The 27948-nt window shown below is 32.9% G+C and overlaps 2 protein-coding genes across 8 annotated transcripts; both read left to right on the plus strand.

Moving 5' to 3' along the window:
- The first annotated feature begins 751 nt into the window (after window positions 1-751).
- LOC139497332 (glycoprotein-N-acetylgalactosamine 3-beta-galactosyltransferase 1-like) lies at window positions 752-18210 on the plus strand. The gene is made up of 6 exons (XM_071285539.1): window positions 752-873; window positions 8696-8834; window positions 12036-12154; window positions 13132-13212; window positions 14207-14874; window positions 16848-18210. The coding sequence occupies exons 2-6, from the start codon at window positions 8818-8820 to the stop codon at window positions 17010-17012; spliced, it is 1050 nt and encodes a 349-aa protein (XP_071141640.1). The 5' UTR covers window positions 752-873; window positions 8696-8817; the 3' UTR covers window positions 17013-18210.
- A 3726-nt stretch (window positions 18211-21936) lies between these two features.
- Window positions 21937-27754, plus strand: LOC139497333 (uncharacterized). 7 transcript variants are annotated; one of them, XM_071285542.1, is made up of 3 exons: window positions 21937-22125; window positions 24609-24689; window positions 26105-27754. In XM_071285542.1, the coding sequence occupies exon 3, from the start codon at window positions 26110-26112 to the stop codon at window positions 27316-27318; it is 1209 nt and encodes a 402-aa protein (XP_071141643.1). In that variant the 5' UTR covers window positions 21937-22125; window positions 24609-24689; window positions 26105-26109; the 3' UTR covers window positions 27319-27754. The 7 variants fall into 7 exon arrangements, with proteins under 7 accessions (XP_071141643.1, XP_071141648.1, XP_071141646.1 ...); XM_071285547.1 differs by having other exon boundaries at window positions 22024-22125; window positions 24609-24662; XM_071285545.1 differs by lacking the exon at window positions 21937-22125 and adding an exon at window positions 23043-23134.
- The last annotated feature ends 194 nt before the right edge of the window (window positions 27755-27948 follow it).

Below are 27948 nucleotides of genomic sequence, written 5' to 3' on the forward strand. Positions count from 1 at the left end.
ACAGATCTAACATTGTTGGGTTGATGTTTAGACGAGTTGTATATACATTATGTACACAGCCATGTATCACCATCATTGATGGCGATCCGATGGATACATCTGTTGTAGGGTTGTCACTGACTCAGACGTACTTATGAATATAATTATTTTCTGTGACTGTATCTTACATTAATTTGTAGGATCCTTTACTATAGATAATTTAGCTGATCTGTAACAATAACATCTTCATGCCTTATATATCATGTACTGTAGTACGTCGCTAGATTAAAACTGACGTGTAAAGGTAACACATGGCCAGCGAAAGCTCTTTTATGAGAGCCCAGGTGGTCGTGTGGTCTAGCGGGACGGCTGCAGTGCAGGCGATTTGGTGTCACGATATCACAATAGCATGGGTTCGAATCCCGGCTAGGGAAGAACCAAAAATTTGCGAAAGCAAATTTACAGATCTAACATTGTTGGGTTGATGTTTAGACGAGTTATATAGTTATATATATATAGAGAGAGAGAGCGAGAGAGAGAGAGAGAGAGAGAGAGAGAGAGTATAGTACTGTAAGACTTTTTTAAAATACTTTTGTATCCAACTCTATATTATTTATTTTCTTTGATTTTTTTTCTTTGTCCAATTTTTCTTAAGTTTGTTACTATAACTCTCTATTGTGTAAACTGTATACAATACATAATACACAGCAGGTAATGTGATAGAACTAACACACGTATTTCCGTAAACAAATCGTTTCCTCTCCGTTGAGATATGTGTTTTATTCATCAATATTTATTTCCGGATAAACCTTCGAAAATAAATAATATTTTTGATGACACAGACCTTCTTCAGATTGATATGATACACACTTAAGAAATTGCTTAAAATCTGAGGTGAGCAGATATGTGCTATTTGAAAACAGGTTACACGCCATTATTCTGTTATTCCGACAGCCCATTAGTCCGACAGCCCATTGGTCCGACAACCCATTAGTCCGACAACCCAACAGTCCGACAACCCATTGCTCCGACAGCCCAATACTCCGACAACCCATAAGTCCGACACTTATCAAGTCAATTATCAGGGTAAAATATTTTGTGTCTGTCTGTATTATTACGTAATAGCATATATTTCAAGAAATAACTTCGTATATATTACATAAGACTAAGGTAGTTCGAATACTTTCTATATATTCAATTCGAAATCTGTATATAGAATAGAACAGAAAAGAATATTTCATTTTCCAAATAACACAGTCTATAAAGAGCATACAAATCATGACCAACCAGTAATCATGGTAATGGTGCGAGCTACTGGTGATACCCCCGCCCAAATATTTCGGTAAACAGGAAATTGTTGAGATGTGAATCTAAAAAAGCATCACACAGTATAACTGAATTATATAAACCTTGAAACCAAATTTCAGAAATCATTGTATTGTAGTTTCTGAGAAAAATATGACGAAAATGTTCAACTTAGCTCTCATGTAAAAAGTGTCCGGTAAACAGAAAGTTGTTGAGTTAAGAATCTGAAAATGCATCACGCGATAAACCCGACTTCAATAAACCCTGACACCAATTTCAGAAATCCTTGTAATGTTTTTTCATGAAAAAGAAGCAACGAAAATATTCACGGGGCGGACGGACGAACTGACAGATGGACGGACGGTCAGACAGAGGTAACACAGTATACTCCCCACTTTTACGAAGCGGCAGTATAATGATTGGGTCAACATTAAGACATTACAATACTAATTTATACTAGTTATATTTATTTCACCATAAGCCTCAGTCACAATATGAGCCAAAACAAAATAGGAAAAAAAGAACTAACACATTGATATGAAACAACAGTCAGTATCAAGACCTGTACTACATAATTCAAATGAACTAATAATAAAATCATAATTTTTCCAATAAAAGTTAAGTTTTCTTGTGTTAACATCGAAGATTAATCATGTTTGTTTATCTAACTTTTTAAAGTTCTGACAAGTGCTAAAAATATGCTGAAAGAGTTCCTCACTCAAATTATTATGAAGGGAGCATTCGATTGAAAAATGACGCTCATCCTAAACCTATCAGCTGTACAATACGATTTTTTTAGTATCTGGCATTTTCTATTCCTAATACCCCAGTCCCACTAGGCCACGATCGCACTACGATCTGTGAAAGAAACGCAAATTTTGATGATCGTGTAGGTCGCAGTAAGGTCGTACCACGGTCGTGGTGAGGTCTTCAAGATCGTGAAGAGCGTGGCCAACTTTGAACATGTTCAAAACAATCGTGGTGCGGTCGTGGCGAAATTAGGGCGTAGTAGAAGCGTAGTGAGAGCGCACTAAGATCCTAGTAAGATCGCAAAGGTCGCTGTACAATCGTAGCGAGAGCGTGATTCTATTCGGAGAGATTTCGCTACGATCTCACAGCGACATTATCACGACCTTACTACGACCATCACGTTCTCACCGCGACCCAACTACGCTTCCATTACGACTTAACCACGCTGTTCACGACCATAGTACGATTCTAGCACGCCCTTGCCGTCCTCATCACGCTCTTCTTACGACCTTACTACGTTCACACTACGACCATCATTTTTATTGTCATTTTCACATAAAATATATAAAAAAAACTCCCTAGATTTTGTTTGTCTGAATGTATTTATCCATTTGCTCTAACAGCTCAACCATGCTTCTCGTTTTTATATAGATTAGACCGTTGGTTTTTCCCGTTTAAATGGTTTAACATTAGTATTTTTTTGGGGCCCTTTATAGCATGCTGTTCAGTGTGAGCCAAGGCTCCGTATTGAAGGCCGTACCTTCGCCTATAATGGTTTACTTTTATAGATTTTTACGTTGATGGAGAGTTGTCTCATTGGCACTCATACCACATCTTCCTATATATACTGACACATCTGTGTCATCTCTGCTATCGTTCACTAAAATATCGTCATTTGAGCTTTATGTATCCGTTTAATTGAAGTCTGGAGCTGGCATGACAGTTAACTGCTAGTAGTCTGTTGTTATTTATGTATTATTGTCTTTTTGATTAATTTCTTTAGTCACATCTTCTGACATCAGACTCTGACTTTTCTTGAACTGAATTTTAATGTGCGTATTGTTATGCGTTTACTTTTCTTCATTGGCTAGAGGTATAGGGGTAGGGTTGAGATCTCACAAACATGTTTAACCCCACTATTTTTGCGCCTGTCCCAAGTCAGAAGCCTCTGGCCTTTGTTACTCTTGTACTATTTTTAATTTTAGTTTCTTGTGTACTATTTGGAGTTTAGTATGGTGTTCATACTTTACTCCTTCTGCCTCTACATCAACCCCTACCACCACGCCCACGTGTTCTAGTAGATTTTGGTGGCATCATGCCATGAGTGACTGTATTGTTTCCGAGAAATCTCCGTTTTAATCAGAAACAGAAGGAATGGAACTATATTGATATGAAACACGATATTGACGGTATTGCTGAGAACGTAGTAAGATCGTGGTATGAACGTAGTATAATCGTGGTAAGAACGTGCTATAATCGCAGTAAGATCGTGTTGCAATCGGATAACTCGTGGTATGGTCGTACTAAGTGAGAACGTGAAGAGCGTAGAAAGATCTTTATAAGCGTAGTGAGGTCGCAGAATAAGCGTGGTGAGAACGTGGTTTAATCGTAGCGGGATCGTTGTAGAAGCGTAATTAGGACGTAGTAGCATCATGAAAGCAACGAAAATTAACATTTTAATGCCGCTCATACCGCGACCTCACCACGATCTAAATTTATTTCAGATCGCGGTGATCGTGGTCTAGTGGGACTGGGGCTTAATGTAATGGGTGAGCACCGATTCTAAATTAACATATGAACTACCTTTCTTAAAATCAATGATATCTAAATATTTTTCTCCTTGAAACATAATGAAAAATAAGTGTCAAGTATGCCACAAAACACATACTGAACTAAGTTTTTACAACTAGATAATTTGAGAAAGACACAAGCGTGAAATTTTCCCACATTGTCTTAGATTTTTTACTAGTTGTTATTGGCTTTTATATTGCACTCGTTCTATTTTTAAAAGCAGTCATTTTGAGTCATTTTGAGTTGACTGTTTGTTTCTTTGTCATATACAGTCCCTGAATATCACTTTTCCTCATGAATATTTAAATAGAAGTTGCCGAAATGTTCATTTCCGTCATACTTGTTTTTCGTAATAAGTTTTGTTGTAAATCATAAGTCCTGCACCTCCCCCAACCATTTTTAAATAATAAAGGAGGGATATTTTTCCTAGATTTTGAAATAAGCTTGGGATATAAAATTGGTATCCCTACAAATATATTGAGTGTCATCTCTCAGACTATGTCTGATCTATCGTTTTTGGAAGTGACTTGTAGTTGTCTCAGTATTTCGTGGATTCACATTCCCGAACATGAAACCGTATTCATAAAAAACACCAGGCGAACTAGAACATCACAGACTGACAGTTGACAAACAAACGACGAAATGTAAACAAATAAATACGTAAAACGAAAGAGGGTCGAATGTAAGGACTTAACAGTAGCAATTAGCATGTGTATCAACTCCAATATAATGAGACAACTATCCCGCATGGAAAGAATAATAGGGATCAAAACGAACAATTCCAAATATTGAAGAGAACCGAGTTGGTCTTTTTAAAGAAAAAATACCAATACACACAAGACAGATGCATTGTCGGAGTAATGGGCTGTCGGAGTAATGGGCTGTCGGAATAGTGGGCTGTCGGAGTATTGGGCTGTGGGAATAGCGGGCTGTCGGAGTAATGGGCTGTCGGAATAATAGGCTGTCGGAGTAATGGGCTGTCGGAATTATGGTTGTCAGACTAATGGGATGTCACCTGAAAACAAACTAATGCATGGAGGCAAAATATCTCTATGAATAAGAGACGAAATGTATGCCTTATGAACGGCAAAATACGACAAAAATACACACAAAAATAATACAACATAAAAAGCTAAAGATTGTGCTACACCTTTTGTACACGAGCCATAGTCAAAATTAATATGACGTCTTAAAAGTCCATTTTATTTTTTGCTTTGACGCCTTTCAGCAACAGTTGACATGTTTGATGTAAGTCGTCAAAGAAAAAAATACAATAGCCTTTAAACTTCAAGACATTATTTAAATCATTTTGATTACACAAACCCCACCAAAACAAGGGTACATGTAACTAATATAACCAATTCAGTATAAAGTAACCCCTGGCAAAGTTGTGTTTTCTATAGGCTTGGAGAGGCATGGCACCTAGACCGAGATTACACTGAATCAAACAGCTGTTTTGCCAGGCAAGCTGGGGTCGTGGCCAGCTTGGCTGGTAAAAGAGATGTTGGACGCAGGTGTGATGCCAGACAACATCATTTGTACAGGGCACCGTATTGTAACCAATTGGTTAGATTTAAAATCTTGTTTTCTTCTGTTTTGGTTTATTGATATCATACCTGTATCCTGCTGGTGGTATCAGGTTCGTTTGCCCTGATTACATGTTCACCATGTGTCCCTTTGCATTGAGTTCATTCGCCCATAAGAGTCTTTCGTCCTTGGTTCATTCTCCCTACATTAATATAAAAAAAAATATAAGTATTAACATGATTGAGGGCATCAAAGTTTACTTTTAACACTTATTCAGATATTTATCATGTTTATACATCAGTCAGGGATATAACTCTATAGGGTTATTACAGGAAAATAACATACATGTGTTATTGTAGACTAAAAAATCAAAGAACTGTGATAATATACGTATGTTACATGTTTCAAAAGGACAATATACATCATTAGTTTAGTTAACATTTGTAAAAGTTCTATTGATATTACTTTTGTCTATATGTATACTTAATTATTGAAAGATATAACAGTTCATAGTTTGCCAATTTGCATAATACACCTATATGTTATCACAGAAAAAATATGCCTTTAATAACTAAAGGGTGTTATCTCAGCTTCTCTATATCACTTCAAAGGATTTGCTCAGACATAGATCATGCTTAATTACAATGTATTTTAATTTATTGTAAGAAATAATGACCAGAGCATGTAATGAGGTTCTGCCCAAGTTTCTCAGTAATTCCCAAGTGTCTTATATAATAAGTTACTTTCCTTTAATAACTAAGCCTTGTTATTACAGCTAAGTTTATCCCTTAATAGCCTAGTCTCATTGATTAACCATGGTTAATCAAAAATGTATTAATCTAATTAAGAAATTAGTTATCAAGGCTATGCATTTATTTTCTGCGCAAAGTCTCAAGAGTTCCCTAGAGCCCACTATAAATGAAATAATTTTACAAATAACAAACATATGTTATTACAGATTTAGAAAATTTTAGGAAGAAAATCTGTAATAACACACGCAAGTTATTTTCTGTAATAACCCTATAGAGTTATATCTCTTACTGTACATGTTATCATTGTTATACATGTTATCATTGTTATACATTGTTATATCATTGTATATGGTATATATATTCTTGAAATCTTTGAAAACATAGAAATATGTACAAGTTGATTGCTTGTTTAATTTAGAGCATTCATTGATCAATGGCATAATATATCTCAATGATTGGTGTAATATACATGTATATTACAATTGCTTTAAAAGTATGTTGGGGGAAAACCATGGTATACATACGCGTGTACATGTATTATCTGCAATTGATGTTGTACTATTCTTTAATAATTAAATATGTAGCTCAGCTAGAATCCAAAGGAAAGAAGACAGAGCTCTGACAGTTATAGTACAACATATTCATTGTCATGTTATTCCATGGGCCATAGCTGAAGCTCCATCCCTTTTTGAACAATGTTCGTCTCTGAAATATTTGGGAAACTGAAAAATCTAAACAGTCAGGGGACTTACAAGTACTTAAATGAGTGATTTTCCAAATCACTGATTCAAGTAACATTATTTCCACAAAGGTTGGAAGTTAGAGTTGTCTTTCTTTAATAATCACCTATTTAAGTAGTACAAATTAATCACTAGAAGAAGTGATTTAATTTTATAGTAGCTTTAAATATACAATATTAATGATCCCGGGACTAATTATGTTTCTAAAATTATCAGAACCAACATCTGTGTTGATAGGATGACCATGCAGGTCATTTCAGGTGATGACCTTGTACTGAATCTAGGATAATGACATAAAAATCACTTGTTTAAGTATCATACCTCAATTTCCTTCCCAAAAATCACTTCTTTAAGTATCATTGTTTTAATAACCCCCACTAATTTCAACACCCCCGAACAGTGAAATTTTTATCGTGAACAGTAGAATTTTATTACATAATCTGAAAGATGAAACCTTGAACTTCACAGGAAAAATACTCCCACTGCTGGCAGTCAGGGGTACTACTTGTACAAGTTATTTTTAATTACTTGAAGAAGTAATATTAATATACTTATATAAGTAAATTTGTAGGATACTTATACAAGTGAATTTTATTTACTTGTATAGGTAAAAAAAATATCGGCTGAGTTATGTCCCTTAGACATTCAGATTTTTTTACTTGTAGAAGTAAAAAAGTCATCCTATCTTCTCTTATTGAATTCTTATGATTTCTTTGCTCTAATAGAATTTTAAATTATTTGCCCTTTGCAGATGTCTTTACTAATCATTTTAGTGTAATTTCGTGGACAATGAAGAACCCATTTGTCTGTTATCTTCAGAACACTGCTCATTTACAAGCCCCAAAGGAGCAATTTTGAAGGCCTTGGCAAATACTTTAAAAGATCTTTGCACAATCAGTTTCTTTGTTGAATTAATGAGATGAAACATTGAACACTTATAAAAAAAATTGAGCAAACATGGGAAAAACCATTAAAGGCATAAATTTACATCTCAAAACTTGAGGACTTTTGTGGAATTGTAAGAAAAATTTACTTATACGAGTAAATTTTTGAGAAAATTAAGGTATGTGTACTTGGAAAATTGCATATTCAACTCTATCTTCAAGTAAGTCTCTATATTGATGTGATCCAAACAGGCCCTGTGATGTTTTCTTGATGCTCAATTTAAAATGAAGGCTTTATTTGTATAGTGCAACTACCTCATTGTAATAACTCAAGTCATAATGAATAAAAGTTCTAAGGACAATATCATCATGATCATATTGATATGTTCTTCCAATAGAAATATTTTCCATGTTTTTATGTGGATTTTTTGTCTCAAAACTTGAGAATTTTTGTGGAATTGTAAAAGAATTTACTTAGATACAAAAGATATAAAATTATATAATTAGTTGGAATTTATTTAAACATTATAATTAACATGCATGACATGATTAACTTATATAACATGTATAAGTATATTTTTTTACTTCTTGAAGTTCTTCAAGTAATCATGGTAAATAAAGATTACTTGTTCAAGTACTGCATACCTGCCAACTGTCATTATTTGCGGGAGATTTCCCCATGGAGGCTCCCAAATTGAAATTTTGAAAGAGCAATTTTGTCCACAATATGACAATTTAAACAAAACAATCAATTTCACAATGATTTTAGGCTTATAAAAGTATGAAGAAGCCAAAAAACAACATTAAAATGTATTTGAAGCCCCCCCTTGAAGGTTTTTTAGGATCATGACAGCCATCTTGCACTCAAAACCCCCATGGGCATTTTGAAAAGTTGGCAGGTATGAAGTAGTACCCCTGACTAAACGTACTGGAGGAAAATTCTGAAGGTTTTCAATTATCTTTTCAGAAATCCTGCATGGATAGTAGATTGTAACAGGTCAGAAAATTGATTGCAAAGTCATCAGTATCAAGATGTAAAGATTTAGAATGATACCTTGAACCTGTTGAAGATTATTTAAGGACTCTCAAATGATAGCCAAAATGAGGTATGTAAAATCAGTTAACATGGTTTCTAAATTTAAATGTATGTTTGAACCTACATTTTACTCTGGATTCAGATACATGTATACAAATACTGTTTCAGAAAAGGGAGAAGGTTTGGAACCATTAAAACGTTTAATCCCGCTGTAATAGTTTGCACCTGTCCTAAGTCAGGAATCTGATGTTCAGTAGTTGTTTGTTTATATGGTTCTTGAGTGCTTCTCGTTTTTTTATATAGATTAGACTGTTAATTTTTCTGTTTGAATGGTTTTACACTAGTAATTTTTGGGGGCCTTTATAGCTTGCTGGTGTGAGGCTAGGCTCTGTGTTGAAGACCGTACCTTGACCTATAATAGTTTACTTTAATAAATTGTGACTTGGATGGAGAGCTGTCTCATTGACACTCGAGCTCATACCACATCTTCCTATACCAAATAATTTTACAAGTTACATGTACATGTATGTGTTATTTGCATTATGATATTGACAAAAATAAAAGGTTCGTCTAGTTTGCAAATGTTATACATGTAGGACTCAAATCTATGGTGAGTGCCAAATCTGTGGCAGATCCCTAATCTATGGCAAATGTAACGTCATGCCATCCCAAATCTATGGCAGATTTTTTACAATCCTAATCTATGGTAAGTTTTGTAGTTTCCTAGTCTTTGGCGGATTTTTGTTGTTTCCAAATCTATGGCAGATGTTGTGCAAATGGAAAACAATGCAGTACATATACGACTAATGATTTGTCTTAAAGAAGTTGACATGAACGACAACGGGAGCATGTCTATAAAGCTTTGCAAAATAAACAATCCATAATGGTCAAATCGTGAACAATTCGTAAATGATGAATTCATATACCTTCCAGATTTCGAGATTGAAATGGTGTGTCCCGTAAAAATAAGCATTTTCTAATCTGTGCATGGTACCTGTTTAACCTATTCATAAATCCAACTAGTTAGTCCCTTAACAAACAAAACGGAAGTTTTTTCTCAAACAAAAATGATAAATTATAAAAGTGAACAGTTTTAGTTTTCAAATAATATTTATTTCATTGTTGATACATTTTTTAGCTCACCTGGCCCAAAGGGCCAAGTGAGCTTTTCTCATCACTTGGCGTCCAGCGTCCGGCGTCCAGCGTCTGTCGTCGTCGTCCGTCGTTAGCTTTTACAAAAATCTTCTCCTCTGAAACTACTGGGCCAATTTTTACCAAACTTGGCCACAATCATCATAGGGGTATCTAGTTTAAAAATTGTGTCCGATGACCCGGCCAACCAACCAAGATGGCCGCCATGGCTAAAAATAGAACATAGGGGTAAAATGCAGTTTTTGGCTTATAACTCAAAAACCAAAGCATTTAGAGCAAATCTGACATGTGTAATATTGTTCATCAGGTCAAGTTCTATCTGCCCTGAAATTTTCAGATGAATCGGACATTTCGTTGTTGGGTTGCTGCCCCTGAAATGGTAATTTTAAGGAAATTTTGCTGTTTTTGGTTATTATCTTGAATATTATTATAGATAGAGATAAACTTTAAACAGCAATAATGTTCAGCAAAGTAAGATCTACAAATAAGTCACGTGACCAAAATGGTCAGTTGACCACTTTAGGAGTAATTGCCCTTTATAGTCAATTTGTAACCATTTTTCGTCAATCTTAGTAATCTTTTAGAAAAATCTTCTCCTCTGAAACTACTTGGCCAAATTTAACCAAACTTAGCCATAATCATCATTGGGGTATCGTTAAAAAAATGTGTCCGGTAACTCGGCCAACAAACCAAGATGGCCGCCATGGCTAAAAATAGAACATGGAGGTAAAATGCAGTTTTTGGCTTATAACTCAAAAACCAAAGCATTAAGAGCAAATCTGACAGGAAGTAAAATTGTTGTTCAGGTCACGATCTATCTGCCCTGGAATTTTCAGATGAATTGGATAATCGGTTGTTAGGTTGCTGCCCCTGAATTGGTAATTTTGAGGAAATTTTGCTGTTTTTTTGTTATCTTGAATATTATTATAGATAGAGATAAACTGTAAACAGCAATAATGTACAGCAAAGTAAGAACTAAAAATAAGTCACTATGACCAAAATAGTCAATTGACCCCCTAAGGAGTTATTGCCCTTCATAGTCAATTTTTAACAATTTGAAGATTTTCAATAACATTTTCCACAGAAAGTACTGTTATAGATAGAGATAATTGTAAGCAGCAAGAATGTTTAGTAAAGTAAGATCTACAAACACATCACCATCACCAAAACACAATTTTGTCATGAATCCATCTGTGTCCATTGTTTAATATTCTCATAGACCAAGATGAGCGACACAGGCTCTTTAGAGCCTCTAGTTTTTATTGGAAGATGATTTAAATCAAATTGGTATCCGGTAATTTTTTCTTTCACCTTAAAAACTTTGCCAGCCGTAGATAACTTATTTTCTTAAAATATCATGTACTGAAAAAGAGGTGCCAGTGTTCATCGCAGGGTTTGGACGGTACAGCACATTCTGTCCCTCCTCCGGATAATAGGTCACAACTTCCTGTAAACCGTCCTCAAATTGTTTTCGAGGGACATATCTTCATCGGGAATGGTGCTAAAATCTATGTGTTTTGCCATCGTTAGCGGCGTTGACGATGTAATATAGCGTTATTCAATTGTGACGTTATGTGTTAAATCTGCCATAGATTTGGAGAAAACAAAAATCTGCCATAGATTTGATTAGTTTAACGTTTGTAACGTCACATTTACCATAGATTAGGAATCTGCCATAGATTTGGAACTGGCCATAGATTTGAGTCCTACATATATATCAGATGATCTTTAATCCATGCTAAATAAAAGATATGTATACAGCTTAAACATAACATGTGTATCATAATCATGATAAGGATTATAGCAAATTTAGAAAAAATGTCCAAAATTGAAACAAACTATTGATTAAATATCTGTGAACATGGTGAACAACAACACGACATTGTCTTTTATTTTGAAATTACAAACAAAAGAAACATTAAGATTTAAATAATTTACATGTATCATGTGTATAATTTAGTTTATTCTGTTTACCAGTTATCATGGTTATATATGGAATGAAATTGTGTTTAAAAGTTTAAAAACATTGATCATCAATTCATGATTATCATGATTGTTTAGATTAATATTGCTTAGAATTGAGGATCTAAAAAAAATACTGAATGTTTTTTATCTACAGGTATAGAGGAAGGTTATGTCTGAAATATCACCGACCATTTTGGAAGTTATACCTGAAGTACCTGTGTGCAGCTTGTGTCATATCCTTCACCTCAATGTTCTGTGTCACTCTAAGTGAAGGTAAGAAGTGGGGTCTCACTGAATGTCGGTTATAGTCATGCTTCATTGATTCCATATATATATAATAATTTTGACCTTTTTTATCTTACGTTTTCCTTAACAAACAAATGATTTTGTTCCCTTAAATTTACAGATTGGACAATCAATGCATTTGAATGGGGACATATAGTTGGAACCTCCCTGGCTGGATATGCCCCTGGATGAAAAATCTAGAGAGAATAATTTCCTGCCAAAGGAATAGGTTCAGTAAGACCCCTTTTTGGCCCCAAAATATAGCAGTTTCACAAAATAGTTAAAATGTAAACTGTTAGTTATCAATTGGAAAGTAGAATGCTTCTTGAATCTTCTTCATAAATATGACAATACAATGCACATATATTGAGTACTAGCATCATTAATGCCAAATTACTGAAATCTTCACAATTTTAGCATTTTAGTTAAATTTTTGATGGATTCTGTCTTATATGAAAGTGGCCACATTTGTGTTCATTCTTAAAATTGAAATGTAAGTTGTATTTGATCATAAAAAACAACATATTTAAAGGTTGAGGATGAACACGGATGCAGCCACTTTCATTTTTGACAAAAAAACATCTGCAAAGTGACATTTTTTGGCATATTTGATAGATTTTTCATATTTAAGCTTGAATCGGAGAGTTTTTAATGACTAAATCTGTAAAAATCTTTCACATAAATTAATTGAATCAACTGAAATAGACACTTAAGTGTTTAAAAAGTGTCCAAAATCTTTCGTCAGATGAACTTGAAATTTGAGACCATAATCGGCCCATACAGGACCTACTCCTTTTCAAGGGCCTATATCTTGAAAACAAGCACATGAACACTTAATTGTTTTCTGTTTGTATAATTCCTTTATGTACTATCAATTTACATCATTCTTTGTAAAAAGCTTAACACTTGTTAATTTGAAACAGAGTAGCAAACATTCTTATTGGAATTTATTTTTATGTTTTCAGATTTAGTGGATTGGTTTGCTTCATTCCATACAAAAATTGATGTAAACAGAATTGCACAAGAATTTCAAAACGATAAAACAAGTGAGTGGAAATAGCAACTGAAAATAAAATAATGTATTTTACACTTGGTGCATTAACATTTATGTAACATTTTCATCATGTGTTAATGAGGTTCAAAAGAGAGAGCCGGGGTGTAGTGGTTAGCGCATTGGACTTCTAACACAAACTGAGGTTCCTGGTTCCATCCCTGTTCTGCGACTCTCCCTTAACACCACTTGTGACTTGAGAGTATGGTCTTGAGAAACAAATGATAGTGCCTAATAAGGGGACAATAAATGACTGATCTGTGTTAAGAGAGAGACATATCTCTTGCACCCTTGTAGATTTCCAAAAAGAGCAGGCTAATGCTGCTATACACATGATACACTAGGTATTAAGTAACTGACAAAGTGAAGAAAATGTGAAAATTTGATTGATTCAAAAATGACGTTTCCAGCCATGTCTGTGCATTTAATCATGAACCTTTCAACCAAAGCTTTTCACATTTAACTATGTTGTTACTGATGACAAAATCGAGGTAAAGGTAAATAATGGCAATTTTGACTTTTACCGTTCATAAGTTATAGGTCTTGAAAGATTGAAAAATGGTGTTTCTAATTGTGTCCGTGCTTTTGCTCATGAACCTTTCAACCAAAGCTTTTCAAATTTAAATATGTTGTTACTGATGACAAAATGATGGTCAAGTTTAATAATGGCGATTTTCACTTTTCATGTTCAGGAGTTATGGTTCTTAATATATTGAAAAATGGTGTTTGAAGGTATCAAGTCAGGTTGTTGCATTTACTAATGAACCATTCAACCAAAGCTTTTCAAATTTTAAAATGTTGTTACTTTTGACAAAATAGAGGTCAAGTTTGATATTGAACTTTTACCATTTAGGTGTTTTTGTCCTTGTGATATTGACAAATGCCAGGCAGGACATAAATAAATGTTAAAAAATCTGGTTTACTGTCATTCTGATTCTTGTAAAGATATACATTTTTTTTTACTATCATTTTTTACATTTTCATTTTAGTTTATGAAAATACAACAGCAGCAGATGAAATGTTCAAGAAAGTCAGAATACTTTGTCTTGTAATAACAACAAGTGGCCATTTAAATAAACAGATTCCAGTTGTAAATGCTACATGGGGAACAAGATGTAATAAAATTCTTTATGTCATGTGTACAGACAAAAAACAACCAGACATATTAAATTCCTGTGATGTGACGGAATCAAAAAGTCATTTGACTCGAAAAGTTAGATTCATGTTGCGATATGTGTATCTTCATTATTTAAAGGATTACGATTGGATATTAAAGGCAGATGACGATACATATGTGATCATGGAGAATTTAAGATTTTTATTATCATTTCATAATCCTGATTTACCTGGTTACCTAGGTTACCATTTCAATATGCATTTAAAACAAGGTTACATGAGTGGTGGGGCTGGGTATGTGATTAGTAGGTCAGGGTTGAAAAAAGTTATCGAGGTAGCATTTAAAGAAAATGGCTGCCCACCAGACGGAAAAGATGAAGATTTAGATATTGGTAAATGTCTACAGATGGCGGGTGTACCTCCGCTTGTATCATATGACAAATATGGACGTGAGACATTCCATACTGATAAAGTGTGGCAACATCTTTATGGAACTGTTCCCCGATACCTGAAAAAATATAGTTGGAATGGGGTAAATGATGTAAGTTTACATGTTGAATGTTGAAATATTTATTGAAATTTTAGAATTTTCTGACTAGATTTAGATGAGACAATAAAAAGTCCTGGTACTTGCATACCTACATGGTAATGTCAACATGTTAATGTGCTGTCATGGCTGTGATTGTTTTTTGTAGGTTTTTTAATTTTTTAATGTCTTTTATTGAACATATGTCATGTATGTACAGTATGTGTTATATTTTGAATATATTCAATCCAATGTGTAAAGCTAAATCAAAATACCTATTGACAGTATTGCACATTTTGCTTTTCATGCTTTTTGAATGAATATCTTTAATTGAACATAAGTTCAGTATGTGTTTCTCAGCTCATAGTTTTTAATTTAATTTCGGATAATGGGAGATAACTCATACCACCTCAGTGAAATATATATAAAAAGATCAATGAAAAATGTTTTTTTAACATTTTTCTGGGTAAGCTGCTTTTCAGGTGTGTAGCTATGGGCAGGTAACTATTTTAATTTGATTTTGTTGTTGGCCTTTTGTATGTTAATAATGTAACAACTCAAATATTTCTATAAAAACATAACAAACATTTACAATGATCTTTTGTATCATTTTTTAAAGGTTTTTCTGTGCTCTTACGTTCATTTCTTGTCTAAAACATGTTACAATGTTGTTGGTCAAGAAAAATCCTTACCTTCCTACATAGCCCTACAAGGGATGCTCAAATAAGAAATTTGTTAACAGTGGCCTAATTTTTAATGATACAATGTAGTATAACATGTATAATAAAAATCAGTTCACTTTTAGTTCTTAGAACTTCTAGTTAAGAATTTGTTTTCTCTTGTTTCAATTTTTGCAATGATTGTCTATTATATACATATCAAAGACCATAATTTGACCTCTTGATGCTTTTTTAGATATTTGTTGTTTTTATAGACATCGTAAGTGTAGACATCGTTTGATTGCCTTAGATTTGAACACCATGAACACTGCACTGTTTTATGTTTTAAAAAAATTGTTAATATATATTGTCATGATTGTACACAAAACAGATTCGGTTTCCTGTCTGAGTCTTGTATCTTAGTGGTTTTTAGTCCCCTAGGGACAAGTTAAATGGGATTTTAGGTTTGCACTCTGTCTGGCTGTTTGTCTGTCCTTCAGTCCAGCAAATCAGTTTTCCATGCTTTTTATTCTTTATGCTTGAAGATATTGATTCGATATTTGGTGTATTGTTTTATCATGTTTATCATGACCAAATAAAGATCAAGATTAAATTTTGCTCTGGTCGGAATATTTTGTACAGAGTTGTTGTCCTTTGACTTAGAAAATTCACTAAAATATTCAGTTTCCTGTCCAAGTCTTGTATCATTGTGGGTTTTAGTCCCCTACCAACCAGATGAAGGGGAATTTAGGTTTGCACTCTGTCTGTCTGTTTGTCTGTCCATCTGTCATTCTGTCTATCTTTCCGTTTGTCCAGCAAATCTGTTTTCCACTCTTTTTTGGAGTATTATTTTATCATGACAAGTTACAGATCAAGTTAAAATTTTGTCCTGGTCCGATTATTTTATGCAGACTTATGGTCTTTTGACAAAAAAATCACTAAAACAATCAGGCTCAGCCTTTTTTTCTCATGCTGAAAGATATTGATTTGAAAACTGGTATATAGTTTTATCATGACAAGTTACAGATCAAGTTAAAATTTTGTTTCGGACTTACTTATGATTTTGTGCAGAGTTCTGGTAATTTGACTTACAAAATTCCTTAAATAATCAGTTTTCAAAACTCCTTTTCATCCTGATTGAAGATATTGACTTGATATTTGTTATACATGTATATTTAGTTGACACCATGACAAGATCAATGATGTTATAGATCAAGTTCAAATTTTGTTCCAAAACAATGGATTTAACCAGTAGGGGGCTTTGTATTGGCATGCATTACTCACAGAATGCTTTTTAAATCTTAATCCATTGTCTTCTTTATTTTACAGGGAGGAGGTTGCTGTAGCCAGTTTTCTGTTACATTCCACCACGTTAATCCACAGACAATGTTATTGATGCATCAAATGTTATATAGAACAAGTGTCTATGGACGACAGACTCCTACAGATATATCAGATATGTTCCATATGGCTAAAGTGCTACCATTACTTTAAAGTAGATGTTAAACATGTTCAACGTAAATAGAATAGACATTCAAATAGTGTTACACATGTTATATATAAGTGCAATATGGACAAATATTATTGCATGTTATAAGGGTGTTATATACTGTATACGCATTTTGTAAAATGGCAATTATTAGCAAAGAGCATTTTTAAGATTTTAGTTTTTTTTTTCTGTCTGACATCTAAACAAATCAAGCATTTATACACATGTAACTAGACAGTGTTTCTGATACTTTTATGTTTATGTTTCTTTTTATTGAGTCTATGCTTTAAACAAAATGTTTTTTTTTTATACTTTCTAATTCAGAAAAAGATTTGATTCAACATTATAACGATAAATCTTACTAGAGGATTGTTATGTCCAGCTGATGAACTATTCAAGTGCAGCTTTCATTGGTCAGATATCATCATTTAATAAATTTTGTTATACTGTTGAACTACCTTTTAGGTTGTACTTTTAAATTTTATATTGTCATGGTTGTATTGTCAAATGAATACAATTGTGAACAAATGATTTATAGGGTTTCAAAAGGCTGTATATAATATGTTTTATGTTGTTGGACTCACAGGTAAGCTTAATTACAAGAGAAAGCACCAAATTTTTAAATGCACACAACTAGCACCCAAGCTTATACTGTTTCATATAAATTTATGTGAGCATTTTTTTAGTAATTCTAAATATTTTATCTGCTTTATAATGTCATGAATGTAATTTACCAATGGTTTTATAATTACAGCAACATTCAAAACTAGAGTTACCTTTCCTTTGTTCATAGTTGCAGTTGATAAATATCCAATTCATCATGTTTGTTATTATAATGATTTAATTTTCGATACTTAATGCAATGCAATAATATTTTGTATCCACTGGGAACTGAATGCAATTTTTATTCTCCAGTGCTCACAATCAATTTTATTATTGAAATTTTGTACTAGGCATGCTAGGTCAATAAATTATCAAAAATGTGATTTTAAAAAAATATTTTTTATAGTCAAAAGTGGTTGTCATCTGAACTCTAAAATGCTTAAACATGCATTATAAGTGTAATATACAAGAAAGTACTAAGGAGATGTAGTATGCCAATGAATCATATGTAAAGTTGTCACTTGTGTTTCCATGCTTACAGGCATGTTTTTTATAATTTGCCATATATTTTCTATTTTTATTTAAGAACTTTTTATTTCATGTTTTTTATATATCTGTCACCAAGGTCAACTCGATAGCACTGTTAGATAAGGGGGGGCTAACTCGTTTGTGCTTGAACCAAGGGACAGGGGGTCAGTCTATCGCTAGACTTAATGTTCTGATAGGCATAGCTAAAACGCAAGGAAGGTTTTCATAATTTAATTACTGTAACAATTTAAACGAATGAAAATAACAAATCAATTAGTAAACAATTCCAAATAATAATAATAATCTAATTAAAGTACAAAGTATCAATTCAAAATATCAATTTCCAAAGTAAAAACTATTTCTCCTTAAAATGTAAAATATAAAATAAATGCCAAAATTACTAAATCATAAAATATACTTAATCTCAAATTCAAAATGTAAAGTCTTAAAATAAAAGATTCTCAAAAGTGTTTCCAAAGTTAAATTATGAGTCAGAGATAAATTTTGTCTCACACTACACAGTCAACTGGTAGACTGGTAGACAGTCTTATAGGGCCAGTATAATGACGTGAGTAGTGTGAGGTTACGCTTCCGAAACACTGACTAAGATCTTAAAAATTATCAAAAATAAAAGGTGAGTCAAAAATACATTTTTGTCTAAACACTACAAAGTCAACTAGTAGACTGATCGACAGTCCTACAGTACCAGTATAATAGACTTTAGCAGTGCAAGGTTAGGTTTCCGAAAGGTGACTGATTTTCCTAATTTTTACAACGCTATTTATATTAAAACCAAATATAAATCAATATGACTCGAAATGTAAATATTACTCTCATTAACAAAAAATAGACATTAATTAACAAAGCCTAATCCTATAATGTTTTGATTACAGCTTTGATAAAAAACGTAAACTTTCCAAGTGACATATGCTAATTACAATTAGTCTTTCAAAATTAAGTACTTTGAGCAAACTGTGACATTTCGAGTACTAATGCCACAGCATAGGTAAAATTAATTAAACAGATTAATTAAAACTTTTACAAAATACAAACATTAAATTTTCTTTCATAAAATAAAACATATTTTTATCCAAAATAACACTAACACAAATTTAAGCCAAATAACGCACCATGACATATATATATATACCGGGTATATATAACTGGATTTTTAGATTCAGAAAATAAAAGATCATAAAAGATATAAGCTTTTCAAACATTAAGTATGCATTAATAATTTTTCATGAATATGATGATGGGAGTTTAATATGACCTTGACTGACTATACGGCCCTTGCATGGTTGTATTAGTTTTAATAAATATATCATTTAATGAGAATGAATGTGCCATACTTAGATAGTGGTCAGTCTGAACCATCTTGATGAGGGAGATCCTTATAATAGTATATCTAAGTTACTAATTTGACTTCAATCAGATTGTTTTGTCAGATAACTAAAACATGTAATAGCATTGTAAGCAGGGTTTTCACTTGCGGTCGCCATTTTTTCGCAATTTGCAAAAATTATAATTGTGGCGATTAAAATCTTTTTCTTTATGATGGTCTAGAAAAGTCCACTTCTTTTAAAGTTGTTCAAACTATAATCAATTTTCCCCATAAAGTTCTCCTTTTTAAAAGATAATTGTTTAGTGTTTATTCATTACAATGTAGACTCTAAGATAAGTTTGAGAGAATGCTCGTAGACAACAATGGGGCAAACTCATCTTATTTAGGGGGATGTTAAATAAAATTAAAGCATGTTTATGTTTCTTGGCGAAAAAAGTAATACAGTTGCGAAAAATATTGTTTTGGAGAAAAAGGTGGAGAAAAAAATAATTGACCCAGGGGAAAACCTGATTGTTACCTCTACTATATATAGCTATGACTCATAAGGGGGTAAAAAAATTCAAAGTAGAAAACTAACTGGGTAAATTATAGACAAAATAATGAAAGTGAAAACAAATGTGGTACACAGCAACAAACCACAACCACTGAATTACAGGCTACTGACTGGGGACAGGCACATAGAAAATGTGGCAGGGTTATACTGGTTATTTAGCGCCAGATAACCCTATGTTTAATGACATGGGTCGTCATGAAAATAAATTGACTTTTACTTCATGTATGTTTTTGTTTTATGCCACTTTTATCAACCCAAACCATATCATGGTGGCCAGTCTGTATTTGTGTAAGAAACTGGTTTTAAAATCTGCAGATCCATTCATCAGACTGTAAATTTATTTTTAACCATATATTTTTCATTTTTTTTTTTAAAGTTTTTAAATCTCGGTTAGCTTTATGGTTAGTTATAGAAATAGCCATTCAACAATAACAAAAATTGGGTTTTTGAGGTAAAATGGATGTTTAACAAAGACAAAGAGGTTCATGGTTGGAGGAAAATGGGACATGAATTTTCAGAATCATAAATTGAGATGAGCACAATGAGGCAAATTGATTTTGTCGATTTTGCAAAAAGAAATATTGTCTGATAAAAAAGGGGGGATGATGTACTACTTCTATTACCATGATTATATCTGCCAATGGATTTAGAACTCAACTGACACATTTAACCAACTGTATATTCATATGCCTGTCATTAGTCAAGACATTCCATATTGGTAGCCCTTTCACATGTATGTTCTTTCTACGATACATTTACAACGTCTAGATCAGATTAAAGTCGTTTTCACATTAAATTTGCATTTTGGAATATCAGATGCAGGATGCAGAAAAATTATTATTGATTGTGTATGCAAGATTATGTATAGCTGAAGAAAAAAGGCGAAAGATCTCAAAGACACACTCAAACTCCTAATTTTGAAAATAATAAAAACTAACAAAGCTATGACTAAAAAAAATAAATCAACAGACAATAATACACAAAACAAAACATTGAAAACTAAAGACTGAGCAACACGGAGCACATCAAAACTGAAGGTATCTCAGGTTCTAAGGAAGGGTAAGCAGATCCTGCGCCACATGTAGCACCCATTGTCTCGGTCATGTTAGTACAAGACCCGTCTGATTTGGTAGAAAACATTTGTTGACATTGAAAAGGGGACGGGATTGTAGTAAAGACACACGTGACATATCCGCAATCATCAGTGAAATGGATGTTCCCTTACGGTCAACCAACTCATGATGGCTAGCGTCCATAAAATTTACGATGGGATGATTTCAACTTCACCAAATAAAACCATAATAGTTCCCCTTTGTTGATATTATTCTGTTCTGTAGGGGATTTTATCAAGGAAATATGAATTAAAATTGTATTGCATCATTTGTATTACGAGGTTTTTATTACCAGAATTAGATCATATGTAAATATAAAGAAGTTGTGATAGCTGTGCCAATGACACAATCCTCCATCCAAGTCCCAATTTGTAATAACAAATGCACATACATGTACATACCCTGTAATTTTCTATAGATATTTAAATGTAGTAAATTGAGAAATGATTGCGCTGTTGTTGGATTACGTATATAAAAGATCAAATCTTATAACATTTTATTGCATTATTTGTGTCCATGCACTTATTGACGCTATTTCATCCATTCTTTAAAAAATGCAGAAATAAACGTAGATATTAAAAGTACGTCTGATTTGACAGTTTGCAATGCCTTACATGGTAATATTATATATAGATGTTAAGAGTACATTTTTACTTTGATGTTAAAATGTACACTTGTATAACATAGTGGTTCTTAAAGAGCTTCCTTATAACTTTACTATTAGAGAGTGTTATATTTTTAACCGGAAACTATCATTTATTAACGCCCACAATTATTTCCTTAAATGTATCTTAAATATAAAAATAAGAAAATATGATATGACTGTATAATGAATTTATCAAAAATAAATAATTTGGAAAATTCTTCACAATTGGCATTTCCATAATTTCATGACGTAACATTTACAGAATTAAGTTCTGCTTTGAAAGATGCAAACAGTGGATTGTTGTTAGATGTGGTATTTTTATTTCTAGTTGGTAATTATATTTCTCTAATTTTTGTGCAAATGATCGTTCGAAATTTAATTATGACGTTTGATTGTTTTGATTTCTTTTGAATTTTCTATTGTGACTTTCAGAAAAAAAGGCGAACATGTCTGAATAAGTCACATATAGGGAACACAACTTTCTGCTTATCTTTGGAAAGGAAGGGAAAAAATCACTACAGAATCAGATTCCATCACAATAACTCGTGTATTTACCAGTATTTCTCAACTCTAGACAGTTGAATTTTAATTATAACTAAAGAGCACTACAAGCCTAGCGCTTTTAATATTAAAGTTCTCATTACACACTCTTTACTGTGATGGAATAAATCTATATTTCAGATTCCATCACAATAACTCGTGTATTTACCAGTATTTCTCAACTCTAGACAGTTGAATTTTAATTATAACTAAAGAGCACTACAAGCCTAGCGCTTTAAATATTAAAGTTCTCATTACACACTCTTTACTGTGATGGAATAAATCTATATTTCAGATTCCATCACAATAACTCGTGTATTTACCAGTATTTCTCAACTCTAGACAGTTGAATTTTAATTATAACCAAAGAGCACTACAAACCTAGCGCTTTAAATATTTAAAAAGTTCTCATTGCACACTCTTTTTTAAATAGTAATTTAAAACAATTTGAATGTGGATACGACGTTAAAGCGAGTAAAATGTTATGCTGTGGACCCCTATACACTGACTACTTTGGCGAAAGGAACATTGATTTTTCTGTACATTAGACATATTAGATGATATAAATTCACGTAATCTTAACAATTCTATGATTAATTGGAATCAATAACTTTCACATTGGTGTTAGCTGAGCGATAGACTAACATGCCGATAATGAAATTATTTTGTATTCGATTCCCACGAGAGCCTCATAATCCAGCTTCTGTTGCTTTGATCAATATACAATATCCGAGGTAAGGTGTGACTCAGGATAACTAAGGTTGTCAACCCTTGTCAATGTTCACACATATAAAGAAAAGGTAAATGTATGCAGTAGTAAATGTTTTGTTAAATGTGTCATCAGGCAAATCATTACTTATGACTTATGAATGTTATGTATAATGCATATTGCATTATTCTAGCATACTGTTACGTTGATTGTTTAACGGTAACATGTGTTTCTTGGAGATCTAGCGGTTACAACACAAGTAAGTTGATTGCTATTGTGTACTATCACTTGTTATATATAGTAACATTGTATCGGAAGAACAATTTCAAAGCAATTGAATATGTGATTTTTTTAACATCTATTTTAAAACAACTGAAGCTTGACATATTTAACTACAAGTATCCACCTTCATATACAATGTGAACTCATGTTATGTCAATGAACTGTGTAAATTATGCAACGGGAGAGAAAAAAAGAAAAGAAGATGATACACCAATCATTACACCATGGGCTTTAATGAAGGTCTGAATGGAGGAGGGTCCTTAATTTCTGTTTGATAACTTTAAGTCAATTTTTCTGTATTCATTATTTTTATATTGCAACACCTCATCAGTGGTGGATCCAAAAGGGGGGGTTCCGGTGGTTGGACCCCCTTTTTGTGGACGATCAATGCATTTGAATGGGAGCATATAGTTGGAAACCCCTTTTATTCTGGGTTGGGACCCCCATTTTGAAATGGCTGGATCTGCCACTGCCTCATTATTCTCTGTTCTTTATATTTCCCCCATTTATCTCTGTTTTGGAAATTCCTTCCCACTTTCTTTACATATGTTTTAAACAATTTTATAAAAACGCCCGGTACGGACACGCGGAAAACTCCCAAATGCTGTAAAATATGTACATTGTTCCTTTACAATGTATTAATATGAACCTTCTCATTAGATATACACAATAACTAGATGATCAATGACACGCTAGCAAATATTATTATTTAAAATAAAAAAATGAACAAATTCCCCATGTATATTATACACTGATATACATTGACATGTTTAATAAATTATTACTACAACACGGAAAGCAATAATAAAAATGATTTGATTTATGTAAAAATGTATACAAAATATATGTTTTTAATATGTCAAACACTGAAATAGTGTGCATTTTGTTACCTGAATTAAATTATCAACAAGGACATGATCACACGATTTGATAAAAATCATTGATTAGAATTTATTATTAGGTGCACGGAAATTTTATTTGGTTATTTTCATTTTCTTATCTGACGCCATATTAAGGATTTACATACCTGGGTACTGTATAAATTTTGTAAGTAAATCTAAGATTCAGAAATTCAATTTTGATTAGAATTCAGAAATTACGTCGTGGCTTTATTCAAATTGATAAACCTTAAGTTTCGATTATTTATCTCTGACGTCGTTTTAGGACTTCGACATTTTTGAGTTAATATATGTTCAATAGATACGAAATCAAAATCTAATAAATTCTTTTTGACAGCAAATAAACAACAAAAAACAATCACATATAAACCATATGTTTTGTAGGTGCATCATTGAAGCGGTACATTAAAAGAGAAAGTAGAAATAAACCCTAACGCTGTAGGAAGGATAGTGTATAGGTTTTAGGTAAGCGTTTTATATTATCTCCGCCGAGAAGTAGATATAGGAAGATGTAGTGTGAGTGCCAATGAGACAACTTTCCATCCAAATAACAATTTATAAAAGTAAATCCACAAGAGGTAACAGCGAAGGCATGTCAGTTATGAATATGGGTCTACCATTATATATGTTTTCCTAAGAAATATAATTTCGAAATGTGAGAGTTTCAATCGGCATTTAGTTTATTGTCATGAAGATGCATGTAATACTTGCCACCGGACGTTCAGCATCTAATAACCCATCAATCAAGTCATCTTTTAAAGCAGACATTTTTTTTATTGTACTCCGAAACCTCACATTTTAGCTGAATTTAATCTGAGATTTCTAATAACAAATAATGACTTATATTTTGTTTAAAGTTACAAAATCTTAACTGCATCCCGAAATGTATCAAAATAACAAATTGCATTGTCTGTTTTTCTTCGACATACGTTTATCTTTTTGTATCCCCTTCGTTGTCTACCTCTTCTTTTTAAACGTAGTGAAATTCAACTGTGAAGTCTTTTCCTAGCATCTCTCTTATGCTTTTGATACGTTATCGATCGAACTGAATGGTACATACACATGTTATTGATCGAACTGAATGGTACATACACATGTTATTGATCGAACTGAATGGTACATACACATGTTGAAATCATGATCGAACTGAATGGTACGTACACATGTTGAAATCATGATCGAACTGAATGGTACATACACATGTTGAAATCATGATCGAACTAAATGGTACATACACATGTTGAAATCATGAAACACCCTTTAAACAGATGCATTTGGACAGGTTCTTTAGATTCCAATCTCAATTGACCAAAATTTTTTTTTTCCTGCCGAAGGTAGACGGTTTTTCAAGGCTTCCTTTACAAATGAAAATATGGCTGCCACGAAACAGCCAGTAATGTTGAAAGTGGCGTTAAACATTGAAAAATAAATCAAATAATCAATGCAGGAGGTATTATGTTATTTAAATCATGCACATACAGACAATGTATTCACATATCGATATAAACAGCTCATTACAATACTATTGTTTTATCATCATATAACATATTTGTTTGCGTTGAGTCTTTGAGTATGAAGAAGGGATAATAGATGACAAGAACAGAGACAAATGACCTAAAATATCAAAGAACACAGAAACGAAAGCATCTATTACGACAACTTAAGCTGTAATACTCATGTATTTGGATTTTAAGTGCTCAACACTTCCCTAATCTTTGACAAGCCTTTTACTTAACACATTTTATTTTATAATATTTTTATTTGAATATAAAAAAAATATGAATAACGGAAGGAAAGATAGAATAAAGACATCATACACATTTCCTCTCATGTTAAATGATTGTTATTATTGTATATATTTGTATTTTTGTCTTTTACAGGAGTCATGTCGGAATCTATGGAAATTAGCAAAAGAAAAATTTCGCCATATCCAACACTACCGGAAATCGAACATACAAGAAATGTATTTGTGACCCGCTTTGTAGCAAGATTTGTTCAGAAACACCGGAAGTATGCAAAACTGCTTCAGGAGAACGGAGCGTCACTTCCTGAAGCGTTTAGTAATTGTTCAGTTAATTTCTGTACAACTTTTGAAGACGAAGTTGACATGATTGTTAGTGAAAAAAGAAATAAAATAAAGAATGCCTGTCGGATGAAGGGTGCATATAGTTTAAAAGGACTTTTCCGTCAAATTTATCAGATTGTACGCCGTGCAAGAGCGTCACGAATAGAGAGTAAACTACTAGACATTCCTAATCATGATCTAATGGAAACACTGAGAGACATTGCGTCAGAGTTAGGGTTTGCATATGAATATCAAATTGCGATGTTGAAAACGGAAGCGGAAGTACGTCTACTCGCGGACCATGCTGTTAGTTGTACTATGAACTATTTGAAACAGTCTGATGCAACGCTAAATAGATGCCACATTTTGGAAGCAGTCACAGATGTTTCACCCAAGAAAAGTTTAAGTCGTGCTGAAAAAGTTCCAACACGAATTCAAAAGACGAACAATGTAAAAGTAACAAAGACACAAAAATGGCGTCTTTCTGAAATTTTTAAACAACCGGGTCTTCGTATACCTGATACTGACGGGATAGGTTATAACTTTTTAGGGTGTTTTACGCCTTATGGAAGTTTATGCAGACCAGATAAATATGGATTCCGAGGTCCACTCCACGTCTGGGACGAGAACACAGCAGGCTATGCTCTTCTTTACAACGATCAAGTGTCGTGCAATAGCGTCCATCGTAGAGAAATAGAGCACGATATAACAGACATTCACCAAAATTATCAACCAATTCAACTTTGCTCACACGTGTGTTTAAGTAAAAAGATGACAAAAGAAGGCATCGAATGCAAACTGGACTCAACTAGTACAGTAAATAAACAGAATACAACTGAATCATCTGATTGTTGTCCTGTTTATGACACTACCTGTGTTGATATTAAAGATATCACCTTAAACCAGGATAGAGAATATATTCCTACCGAACAAGCATCGATGATAAACTGTCACTGCTCTACCGATAACATTGACAATGGTTTGCTTACAGAAACAACGAACTCGATAACACAGCTGATAAAGTCATAACCGAAAGAAACGGGAATACATCTACATCAAAGCTCCTTAACAGCGGGATTGACAACAATGAGGTTATTTCTTCCAAAGATGGCAGCTCAAATGATTCCGACATTTTTGTCGAGTCTAACCATAGTTCACACCAAAGATTAACTGGTTCAAATAGCAATGTAGAAAACATCAATACACTCAACAATAGTGACGGACAAAAGTCACCATTAAAAACTAACTTTTGTGATGATATACTAGTAGCTGCATAAACAATTTGTGTTTAAGGTATTAGTAAATTGCACAAAGAGATTAGACATGTAACATAGAAAGAAAAAACGGAAATATCTAATAAATGGAATTCTGTTAACGCGATGTATCTGTTTACTGGTGTCTTATTTGATTATACTGCTAGGATTCCTTTAGATTTTTTTTCAAGCATTAAAAGTTTTCATAAAAATTTCACTGTTTTTCTCGTATGTTGTTAGATTTCGGCCACCCTATACGAGAAACTAGATAGTTGCTGTCCTTTTGAACGAATCTTTCTAAGTAGAATGTTCTCCGTAGAATGTTCTCCATATCCGATAACGATATATGTGTTTCAAAGAAACTTATTTTTAGTTGACTATGCATTATGGGCTCATTGTTGAAGGC

The sequence above is a fragment of the Mytilus edulis genome, chromosome 12 (assembly GCF_963676685.1).
Source record: "Mytilus edulis chromosome 12, xbMytEdul2.2, whole genome shotgun sequence".
NCBI lineage: Eukaryota > Metazoa > Mollusca > Bivalvia > Mytilida > Mytilidae > Mytilus > Mytilus edulis.